Genomic DNA, 11,671 nt, shown 5'->3' on the forward strand with positions numbered 1-11,671 from the left:
CTGGGAACGAAAAACCTTGTCAAGTTTTCCACGAACTCAACTTCTGGTTGCAACTGTCACAATAAAGCACGAATGGAGGCTTCATGCCCCAAATACAAATGGCTGAGTTCTGCTTTGGGCTCAGAGTGACGATTTTTATTTTATTTTTTGAAAGTCTTTTGTAATGTATGGAATAGCAAGAGTGCTAAAATATATATTAAAAATAAATCTATAAAAGAATAATAAAAATAAAAATGGAAATATAAAGAAGAATAAATAAAATCTAAAATAAACAATGATGCTATATAAAGCAATATCACTCAAAAATTAATTCATAAAAGAAAAGGCAAATAAAAGTAGAAATATAAATACAAATAAATAAAATAATTTAAAAAAAGATAAAGTGCGTGTATAAATAAAAAATAAATAATGTGGCAATATTAATAAAAAAAAATAATTCATCAGAAATGCTAATAAAAGTAGAAATATAAAGACAAATAAAATAATTTTAAAAAATAAGATGAAATGCACTTGGAAATAAAAGAAAAAAAATAATGTGGCAATATAGAGCAATTTTAAGCAAATTATGCATCCATAAAATAAAAGGCTAATAAATGTAGAAATATAAATACAAATAAATAAAATAATTTTAAAAAACAAGATGAAATGCGCTTATAAATAAAATAAAAAATAAATAATGTAATATAAAGCAATATTAATTTAAAAATAATTCATAAAAGAAAAGGCTAGCAAAAGTAGAACTATAAAGACAAATAACTAATTTAAAAAAAGATGAAATGCACATATAAATTAAATTTAAAAAATAATGTGGCAATATAAAGCAATATTAATCAAAAATTAATTCATAATAGAAAAGGCTAACAAAAGTAAAAATATAAAGACAAATGAAAAAATTTCTAAATTAGATGAAATGCACTCATAAATAAAATAAATAATAAATAATGTGGTAATATAAAGCAATTTTAATCAAAAAATGTATTCATAAAAGAAAAGACTAATAAAAGTAGAAATGTAAAGACAAATAAATAAAATTAGTTTTTTCAAAATACCAAGAAATGTGCTTATAGATGAAATAAAAAATAAATAACGTTGCGATATAAAGCAATTTTAGTCAAAAAAATCATAAAATAAAAGGATAATAAAAGTAGAAACATAAAGACAAATAAACAAAATGTTTTTGTCAAATAAGAAGAAATGTGCTTAAAAATAAAATGAAAACCAAATAATGTGTCAGTATAAAGCAGTTTTAATCAAAACATGAATCCATAAAAGAAAAGGCTAATAAACATAGAAATATAAATACAAATAAATAAAATTATTTTTTTAAAAATACCAAGAAATGTGCTTATAGATGAAATAAAAAATAAATAACGTTGCAATATAAAGCAATTTTAGTCAAAAAAATCATAAAAGAAAAGGATAATAAAAGTAGAAACATAAAGACAAATAAATAAAATATTTTTATAAAGTAAGAAGAAATATGCTTAAAAATAAAATAAATAATGTGGCAATATAAAGCAATTTTAATCCAAAAATGAATCCATAAAAGAAAAAAACTATTAAAAGTAGAAATATAAAGACAAATAAATAAAATAATTTTTATAAATATGAAGAAATGTGGTTATAAATAAAATAAAAAATTAATAGTGTGGCAAAATAAAGCAATTTTAGCCAAAAATTAAATCCATAAAAGAAAAGGCTAATAAAAGTAGAAACATAAAGACAAATAAATAAAATAATTTTTAAAAAAATAAGAAGAAATGCACTTTTCCTTTGCTTTTAAAGCCACATTATAACATTATAATGTCGCTTTAAAAGCGACACATACAACCAGTCAAAAGTTTCGACGCATCTTCTCATTCAATGGTTTTTATTTAATTATTTTATACATTATCGGTTAATACTGAAGACATCAAAACTATAAAAGAATAAATATGGAATTACGTTGTAAACAAAAAAGTGTTAATCTTTAGTATTAATCTACAATGTAGAAAATTATACAAATAAATAAACAGCTTCGAATGAGAAAGTATGTCCAAACTTTTGACTGGTAGTGTACATAGGGCAGGCCTATCCTGTACATATACAGGATAGGCCATTTGCTAGTCATTAGTCTATCCTGTCTTGCTTTTTGCACACATTTTTGTTCTGACTGTCGTATACCATGCATAACACTTTGATTGACAAAGGTTGTTGTTGTGTTTTTCAAATAGTTTTTGTTTGTTTTGAACTTGTTTTACTCAGGGAGTGCCTTCGAAATATTGTTGCATTGCTGTCTTGCACTGCGGCATAATGACAATAAAATGTCTAATCTAATCTGATCCATGGGGGAAAAAACAGGCTTGACAGGGTAACAGCTTGTAAGATCAAATGCTGAACTAACATAATATGAAAATGTTCAGATAAGCAAGAACAACCAAAAGCCATTGACAACATGTATGTCTTGAGATTTTTTCTTTCAAATGTCAATGGAGATGTAATATCTGATTGAAAGACAAAGGCTTATCTAAAGTTATGGTAGCTGCCACAGTCTTCCTTAATCACTAGATCATGGAACTGTTAAAAACTGTTGTTCTAAAGGCTGAAGAGGCCTCGATGTGTAGTAGGGGGCAGAGAAGTTTTAATACATACCCACTTGATGCTTCATTAATTGATTAGTTGTTTGATCTGTTAAATATTAGAAAATGGTTAAAAATGTTGATCAGTGGTTCTTTTAGCCCAAGATGGCGTCCTCAAATGTCTTGTTTTGGCCACAACCCAACAATGTTCTGTTTACTGCCACATAAGAGTAAATAAACTGGAAAGTGTTTGAATTTAAGAAAATTTAATCTTAACACTTTGACTTTTTTTCTTTTAAAAAAAACAAAAAAACAAATAATAATATAGCAGACAGTTATAATCGATCATTGCACCTTTAGTCTGGAGCAACTCACAAACCAATCTATAAGCCAGGTGTTAAAAGTACTGTCCTTTTTAGGTAGTAAATTTTACTGAGTTTAAACAGCAAGCAACACTCAAAAAATGAACAATCAAAACATTAAAACTACCTGTCTAAACTTCTGTATGTCCCCCTGATGCTGCAAAAATAGATCTGACCCACCGGGGTGTGGACACAGGAGGGTGTTCTGCAGTGTCTAACACCAGAATATTAAGCAGCTGATTCTCTGGGTCTTGTAGGTTGCAGGGTGGGCCATGTGCAGATTGGGCTGTTCAAGAATCATCTCACAGATTCTGGTTCAGATTGGGGTCTGGGGAGTTTGTAGACCAGACCTTGAGGTCTTTTCCGTGCTCCTCGTGCCACTTTGCAGTGTGGTCCTGCTGGAGAGTTGATGTTTTGTTTGGTAGTATATGTCAGAGTAACTTCCACATGAATGGCAGAATCAAAAGTTTCCCAAGATGATCAATGTGGCTGATTGGTGTACATAAGTAGATAAAATGAAATAATAACAATTAAAAAGAATCCAGCCCACTATGCAGTCAATGTGCATGCATATAGTGTAGAAAGTGTGTCAGATTCAAATGCCTAAAGTGGATCCAGTAGTAATGGCAACGATATTGGTTGCAGCCCCCAACTTGAGAGAGTGGTTTGGTATGAAGCTATAGCTATGAATTAAAGTGGTGTCAAAGCTGAACTGTTTTAAGTAAACATCCCTGTCACTGTAAACATGTCAGAAACATTATTAACGCAGCACATAATGACAGCAGAATATATACAGATTTAAAAAAAAAAAAAAATCCAGTCCCAAAGTCACAGTTTTGAATGGATCATTTCTTGCCCAGACGAGAGATTCATGCTTTTAGTTTGAAGTTGAGATCAGAGCGCTTCAGATTTCTGCTTTGCTGCAACTTGACGCTTCTGGAATGAAGCAGGTCGGATCACATGACTGCCCGGAGCGTCATGAAGCAGAGGTACAGAACGGGAGAGGCGCCCTCTTTGAAGCTAAACGATTATCAGCCTCCTCTCACTAAAAGATTGATCAATAACGACGAAAAAAAAAATCTAAAACAAGTTTTAAAATTCATCTGCACGTGTAAACAGAAAGAATGAATTCCATCACATATACTGAATAACAGCAACACTACAAATTTTAGTAATATTCTAATAGAACTGATAGTAACTGGTGGAGGACTGAAACTTGTTCACCAAACCTCTTCAGGTGGCTAAAACCAATGTTTAAGTATATTCCTTTGCTCTAAAGGCTGATGTCAAGCCACAGGTCACAAATAACAAGTCCTAAGTCAAGTATGAACTTTTTTTTTCAAGCTCTACACAGGTCGTTAAGCACCGTATAAGCACGGTGTCAGGAAATATGAAGAAATAATTGATTCAGATTGTTTCATTTCTTATTTTTAAAGGCATGTGGAACATTCTAAAGCAAGATTATCACATGAGAGTACATAGACATTTTCATCAAATGCAAATTCAGAGCATTGAATCCTTGTAGCAAAAGTTTAAAACAGCTCCTTTTATAGCAGACATTTGAATACTTGGGGAGGATGTCTTCGCTTCAAAGTCACGAGTCAGAAGACCACAAAAACACAATAAAACACAATGGGTAAAAGACGTGTGAATAAAAGAAGACCATAAAGTATTGAGAATAAAAAGTTACAGCACAATAAATGAAGAATCCTAAAAGTCAAGGTAGTATCTTCAGGTATTTCAGTGTGGGCCAAAAACAATGAGGAAACAGTCTAGTTGTGGTATATTTCATATACTGTAAAACAAATGTTACTACATTTTTAAAAGCTGGATAAAACCTGAAAAATTAGTGGGGATATTTGACGAACGTGAATGCACACACAGTGCACAAGGATCTGAATTGCTTGATAATTGATGTTAAACCTTTCCTCTTCACAGTCACCAAATCTCAAACTAACCGAACACCTTAATGAGATTTAGACGGTGTCACAAGAAGAATATACATTCTTTCAGCTGGTCACCCCTCCAGCAGACCTCAGAAACTTCAATTTTTCATATATGTTTAGTTGGGTGTCCTTTAATTCAGTGTCCTTCTGTGAACAGACAAGCCCAAAAGAGGTCTGAACTAATTTTCAGGGGTTGTCACGACTTACAGGCCAAAAAGAACATTAAAACTTGTGGCATCGATCACAATATACCCATTTTATCTTATGTCATAACAGGATGCTGTAGCTTTAAACCCATAGTCATGCAAAATGTATAAAGTAATGCATCCAACAAGAGCAAACTGCAGTAACGTCTAATTTTCATTCTACTGACAACAAATGCACTGTTATCACTGTTAATCGTGTGACCAAAACTTTAGAAGATGTGATAACAAACTAAACCATTTCCATGACAACTGAGTGCTTTAATTAGCTGAAAAAAGGCCACGAGATGCGGTTAAAAATAAATAAGTAAAACTTGACGCACTCATTCTCGGTTCCAAAAATGTTTGCTTTTATAGAGGACTGTAGTATTCGAGTGTGAATGATTACCTCAGCACAGCCTGAGAGACAGAATGAATGCCAGATCTCATCATCTCAACTCACCTGATGGTGATCTAAAGGGCTCTTTGCCCTTCAGCTCTCACATGCATTCATGTAAACACTGTGTGCATCACAAATCATACATTAGCAGACAAACTGGCATGAACACACACACACACACACACACACACACACACACACACACACACACACACACACACACACACGCACACACACACCCAAACACCTCCCCTCCATAAATGCGTCAAGAGGCAGGGGAAAGAAGCTCAGGGCAAAACACATAAAGGTCATCAATGACAACTAAATGCTACTGTGGCGTTCTAATGAACCCCAGCAGACAACTGAAGAAAGAACTAATGACCTAAATCCCAGAAACAAGTTTGCAGTAAAATCCCAATCTCTTAACACAATGCTCCTCTTTACTTCACCATAGTTTCCTCTAAATAAACTTTGTGCGCTCAGGCCAGGAAGTAGGTCTTTTTTATTTTCTAAAAGCCATGCTATCTGGTAAATTCCCAAACAGTTTCACTGGTATACTGGTATGTATACATCAGACCTTTGTGCAATGATTGCTAACTGTCAGCTCGGGTGGTAGTGGAAAATATTACCATGATCATACTGACAAATGATAATCATGTGACTGCATGTGGTATTTCTGTGAGAGCGAGCAATAGATCCTTTGTCTTTATATCGTGCCAGTGTTGTATCACTCAGGCAGGTACAGGAATGTCAGGTTAAACTGGAGGCCTCAGTGAACTCGTGAACTTCTTTTTATATTAAATAATTAACTGCATTATGTTACAGTATTCATTGCAGGAGAAATTTAAAAAAACACTTAGAGGCAAGTTTTGAAAACAAGACTACATTGCAAAACCCAGGATGTAAGCCTATACCCTGGATAGTCTTTAAACCTGGCAACAGAGCACACAAACACTGACAAAAACCCTTCAGAGTAAAATCAGTTCATGTGTGGTCAAACACCAGACATTTTGAAATATTATATTAAGAAGGTACACTGAATTCTATTTAGCCGCTTCAGTTTTTAGGTCCTATGCCGGTTCATCACAGTACAAGAGATGCTTCTGTCGCCATTACTAACACTCGTGCTTTCCCTTCTATGACAATTGTGAATCTACCAAGTAAAAGCATATCATCCACTTTAATTTTAGAAATACCTGCCAGTCTTGATTGTGGCATAAAGTTTCATTTCAGTAACAGATGCAGCCTAGTCCGGATACTTCCAGACTGGGGAGGGTTAGGATTAGACAGTGAAAAGTTGTTGAGTCGTCTTGTGAAAGTTACATTCCTATCTTTATTGCTTGATCCAAAATGAAACAGCAGTTCATTCCTGGACTTTAATGTGAGTTCAGTAAGTTTTGGGCAGCACGCATAAGCATCAGTTTGATTAGTACACAGTTTTGAATATCATCCTTTTGGAGTTTAAAAACAACTTGACCTATAATTTCAATCTCCTAAAAAATCCCAAAAATGAAGAACTTAAAATGATCCAATTTAATCAACTACCACCATATTCTAAAATCCAACTGGATACCATGCTATGCCAGTGTTAGTCCTCTAGATGGTAGCATCTCGTCTACATAATCTCCAAATATTTGTCCATTTAAAACTATTGTTACAACACATAAGCTGACTCCAGACAACATGATTAAACTCTATGTGTGTGTGTAAAAAGGTAGTCATAATGATGTGGTCAAAGAAACGAGTCTTATCTGACACTGACCAGAGAAACAAACAGCTTCCATTCATCTTTGCCCTTTTGCACATTTCCTTCCCGTTTTTGCTTAGTTTCACTGCTCACAGATGGCCATTGTACAGCCAACATAATGATGCTGTTTTGTTGTGCATCATTGCACCAACTGCTTTTTTTTATCTGTACCAGCAGATCATTCATTTATGACGGTAGAGAATCATGTAGTACTGATATAAGTTTGCACAATTTTACAGGATAAGAATTACTGTGTGCTTTTTCCATTTTGAACAAATACTTTTTGATGCATTTGTACATTATTTACAACTAATACACTATTCAAAGTGAAACATACAGATATACAACAACAATAAAACAGGAAGTAAGTAAAAGGAACTAATGAAAACTCACTCATATAATACACTGAAACAATATTTACAACCTGCTTCTCTATTTATTTTTATGTCTATTATTCATTACGTGTCCCCAACATATTAACAACTGGGGTGGCTCCCTAGGATCGCTGGTGACATCATTTCTGGTCCGGTATAAAAGCCCAGTTAGCGGACTGAAGACTATCACAGACCCCCAGCTGTTCTGCGTACTGTAGCCCGATCATCATGCGTGAAATTGTACATCTGCAAATTGGACAATGTGGCAACCAGATCGGCTCAAAGGTAATAAAACTAAACCCTTCTCCATTGTTGAAGTTAAAATGTGCAAAAATGTTCTGTCTCCTTGACTCATATCAAAACTGCTTCCATACTTTTGAGAAAAAGGTTAATGACACATCTATTTGAATTGAAGCTACTATGAGCATTTCTGATTATAATTAAAGCGTTTGTCACATTGGCTGAAATAAAATCTTGTAACTTATGTCTTAACTGCGTATAACAGGCTACTTAGTTACAGTGTTTTTCACTGTGGTGTATATTTTGGTGTATACTGGTTTTTTGAATGTTGCCACCAACAGTTGCTAGTGACACAGGGTGTTCCCTGTCAAGCACTCACAGACAAGATAAGAGCCAAAGCGAGAGCGGCATGGGTGGGACATTTTTATCATTGTGACCACAAAACAAGAGAGAAAGACCACAAGATAATTCAGCCAAAGCTTGAGTCACATATTGTTTTTGATACTGGAAAATATGGCGGTCAAAAAAAATCTAGCGGTTATTTCAGATATAATTCAGATATTTTATTGTGTATATCAACAACTCATTCATTCATCTGATCAGCACGAGATCATGAGTAGCCACAGTCATGTTTACTGAGAATTAATCATATAAAGATGTAAAGATGAAAAAGATAAGTATCATTGTTCTGGGGAAATCACCAACAATGTCTCTAAGCAGCAAAATTTTTAGCACTTGATCTAACCCACATTTTTCTGCAAACAGCTTGAGTTCTGTTGATATTTCAGTGATGATTTCCTTCTTTGTAGTTTTGGGAAGTGATCAGTGAGGAACATGGGATCAATGCAGTAGGACTCTACGAAGGAGAGAGTGACCTCCAACTGGAGAGGGTCAACGTCTACTTCAATGAAGCATTCGGTAATGAAGAAGTTACGTTGCTTGTCCGGACGTCTTAAGATGTTGTTCGTCAGTTAATCATTACTGCTCTTTTTAAGTGCTGTTCTTAAAGTTTGACACAAAGAAGGGACATAGGTAAGTTGAGGATGTCCATTTCCTGCTATATTAGTAACACATTTCCAATGTGTTCGCAGGTGGTAAATATGTCCCCAGGGCCCTGCTTGTGGACCTGGAGCCTGGCACCATGGACAGTGTCAGAGGAAGTCGCATTGGGGCCCTTTTTAGACCAGACAACTTCATCCATGGTGAGACAGATAAATGTTCATGCTTTCAAACATCTCATGAGGCTGCTTCATATTTATCTGGTTATATTAAGATGATTTACACATCTATATACTTTCTGCTTTGGATACAGATGGCTCCAAATCGGAGTTCCCAATGTTGGTTTAAAAGTTCGCATTTATATTTGTAATGCAAAAATTTGAGTGAGAAAACATGAGTGTTTTCAGCTGTACAACATATATCACACTTAATGGAAAGGTTGCAAATGTTTCATAAATATGAGTGTGGAAAATAATCATAACACACAAAAGAAATGGAATATGTCAATCTGTGAACATGTATTTATTGGCAACATGGAATTGAGAAAATTTAATGCAAAGAAGTAAATGGTGAATGTTTTGCTCTTAAATAGAGTTTTTCTACCTTTTTTATACTCAAAGCACTTTGCTATGTTCTCCTTCATCAATTCATAAAAACACACACACAAATATTGCAGCACAGATGCCGAGTAAGGCCTTCTGGAGAACCTTTAGGTTCCGTGTCTTCCACAAGGACACCACCAACCTCCCTGATTAATAGGCAACCAGCACAGCAATCAAGAAATGGCACAAAATATGTGCTTTATGTATTTTTGTCTTTCATATTTCCCTTACCTACACACCTTGATTTTGGCTTACAGGGAACTCAGGAGCCGGGAACAACTGGGCGAAGGGCCACTACACCGAGGGAGCCGAGCTGGTGGAGCAGGTGATTGACAGAGTGAGGAATGAGAGTGAAAGCTGTGACTGCCTCCAGGGTTTCCAGCTGGTTCACTCATTGGGGGGCGGCACTGGCTCCGGCATGGGAACCCTCCTCATCAACAAGATTCGTGAGGAGTACCCCGACCGCATCATGAACAGCTTCAGCATCATGCCATCGCCCAAAGTCTCTGACACGGTGGTGGAGCCGTACAACGCTACGCTGTCAGTCCACCAACTCCTGGAGAACACAGACGAGACCTTCTGCATCGACAACGAAGCCCTGTATGACATCTGTTTCCGCACGTTAAAACTGACCACACCGACTTACGGCGATCTCAACCACTTGGTGTCCATGACCATGAGCGGGGTCACGACCTCACTGAGATTTCCGGGACAGCTCAACGCAGACTTGAGGAAGCTTGCTGTCAACATGGTGCCCTTCCCTCGCCTCCACTTCTTCATGCCAGGCTTCGCTCCTCTGACAGCACGTGGCAGCCAGCAGTACAACGCCCTCACTGTGCCCGAGCTCACCCAGCAGATGTTTGATGCCCGCAACATGATGACGGCCTGCGACCCGAGGCGGGGGCGCTACCTCACGGTCGCCGGTGTCTTCCGTGGTAAGATGTCCACCAAAGAGGTAGACGAACAGATGCTTGCAATCCAGCAGAAAAACAGCAACTACTTTGTGGACTGGATCCCCCATAACGTGAAGGTTGCCGTGTGTGACATCCCACCCCGAGGCCTCAGAATGGCCTCGACGTTCATCGGCAATAACACAGCCATTCAGGAGATATTCCGCAGAGTGGGCGAGCAGTTCTCCCTGATGTTCCGACGCAAGGCTTTCCTCCACTGGTACACAGGGGAAGGTATGGATGAAATGGAGTTCACTGAGGCAGAGAGCAACCTCAACGACCTGGTGTCAGAGTACCAGCAGTACCAAGACGCCACTGCTGATCTAGATTGGGAACCAGAGGAGGAAGAGGAAGAGGGACCCTCATCATCAGTGACCAGACAGGGTCAGTCTCAGGTGGAGGTTAAACTGGAAACAGTGACAGAAACGATCACAGAAACTGTAGATGAGTAGAAAACAAAGGGGCACAGTGTGGCATGTTGGTGTGACTTTTTGTGGCATGGATGAAGAAAACATATGTGGGATCGTTGGTCCAAAAAGAGAACTCTTAATTTGTAGTTAGTTATTTTTTAAAAATAGTGCATCATATTTCAATAATGCTAATTGTCTAATTTGTATTCTTCAGATGACTTGTGTGTTTATATGTTTGATTTGGAGAAATAGTTCTTCTTATACAGTAAATTTTTGATCAGGAACTTTTTTGCATGTGTATATACATATATATTACATTATTTTACCAGCTTATTATAATCTACAGCTTTAAAAATAAAATTGGGATGTTTACACTGTTTGTATAAGTTATGACGGTAATTAAAAAGAGTAAAATGCAAAGAGTGACGATTTTAAACAAATGAGGGTTTATTTATTACATTTTTTTTAAAATGTCCTTTTTCATCAAGTTAAACTGAAACAAACTTTTATCTGCAGTGATGGACATTACTCTGACAGCACACTCACAGCGATACCGTTCAAGGCTGTCACAGTTTCCTCCCACTTGTACGAGTCTGGGACACAGAGATTATACATAACTTGGCCAGTGTGTCTGCACTCTGAGATAAGCCCACGTGACGTGGAGATGTCCCAGCACTACTCAGACAGAGACAAAGTCGGCCAGACTCATGTACAGGGTTAAAGGAGATGCATGTAACTCACATGTGAATATAGGGTATGGTGACAAACACAGCATTGCCCTATAAAGGAAAATTACACATTATAAGGTAGCAATGAGGCCAGTAAGGAAAAAGTTCTCAAATTTAAGGAAGTGAAATTAGTATGATTTACAAATTGTTAACAAAGAGAGTCATTATTTTTG

General features: G+C 36.2%; 1 protein-coding gene across 1 annotated transcript; it reads left to right on the forward strand.

The window, feature by feature from the left end:
- The first annotated feature begins 7,705 nt into the window (after positions 1 to 7,705).
- On the forward strand, positions 7,706 to 11,190 carry tubb1 (tubulin, beta 1 class VI). The gene is made up of 4 exons (XM_023294460.3): positions 7,706 to 7,854; positions 8,619 to 8,727; positions 8,901 to 9,011; positions 9,668 to 11,190. Exons 1-4 carry the CDS (start codon positions 7,798 to 7,800, stop codon positions 10,810 to 10,812), a joined length of 1,422 nt encoding a protein of 473 aa, XP_023150228.1. The 5' UTR covers positions 7,706 to 7,797; the 3' UTR covers positions 10,813 to 11,190.
- The last annotated feature ends 481 nt before the right edge of the window (positions 11,191 to 11,671 follow it).

The sequence above is a fragment of the Amphiprion ocellaris genome, chromosome 5, assembly GCF_022539595.1.
Source record: "Amphiprion ocellaris isolate individual 3 ecotype Okinawa chromosome 5, ASM2253959v1, whole genome shotgun sequence".
NCBI classification, from domain to species: domain Eukaryota; kingdom Metazoa; phylum Chordata; class Actinopteri; family Pomacentridae; genus Amphiprion; species Amphiprion ocellaris.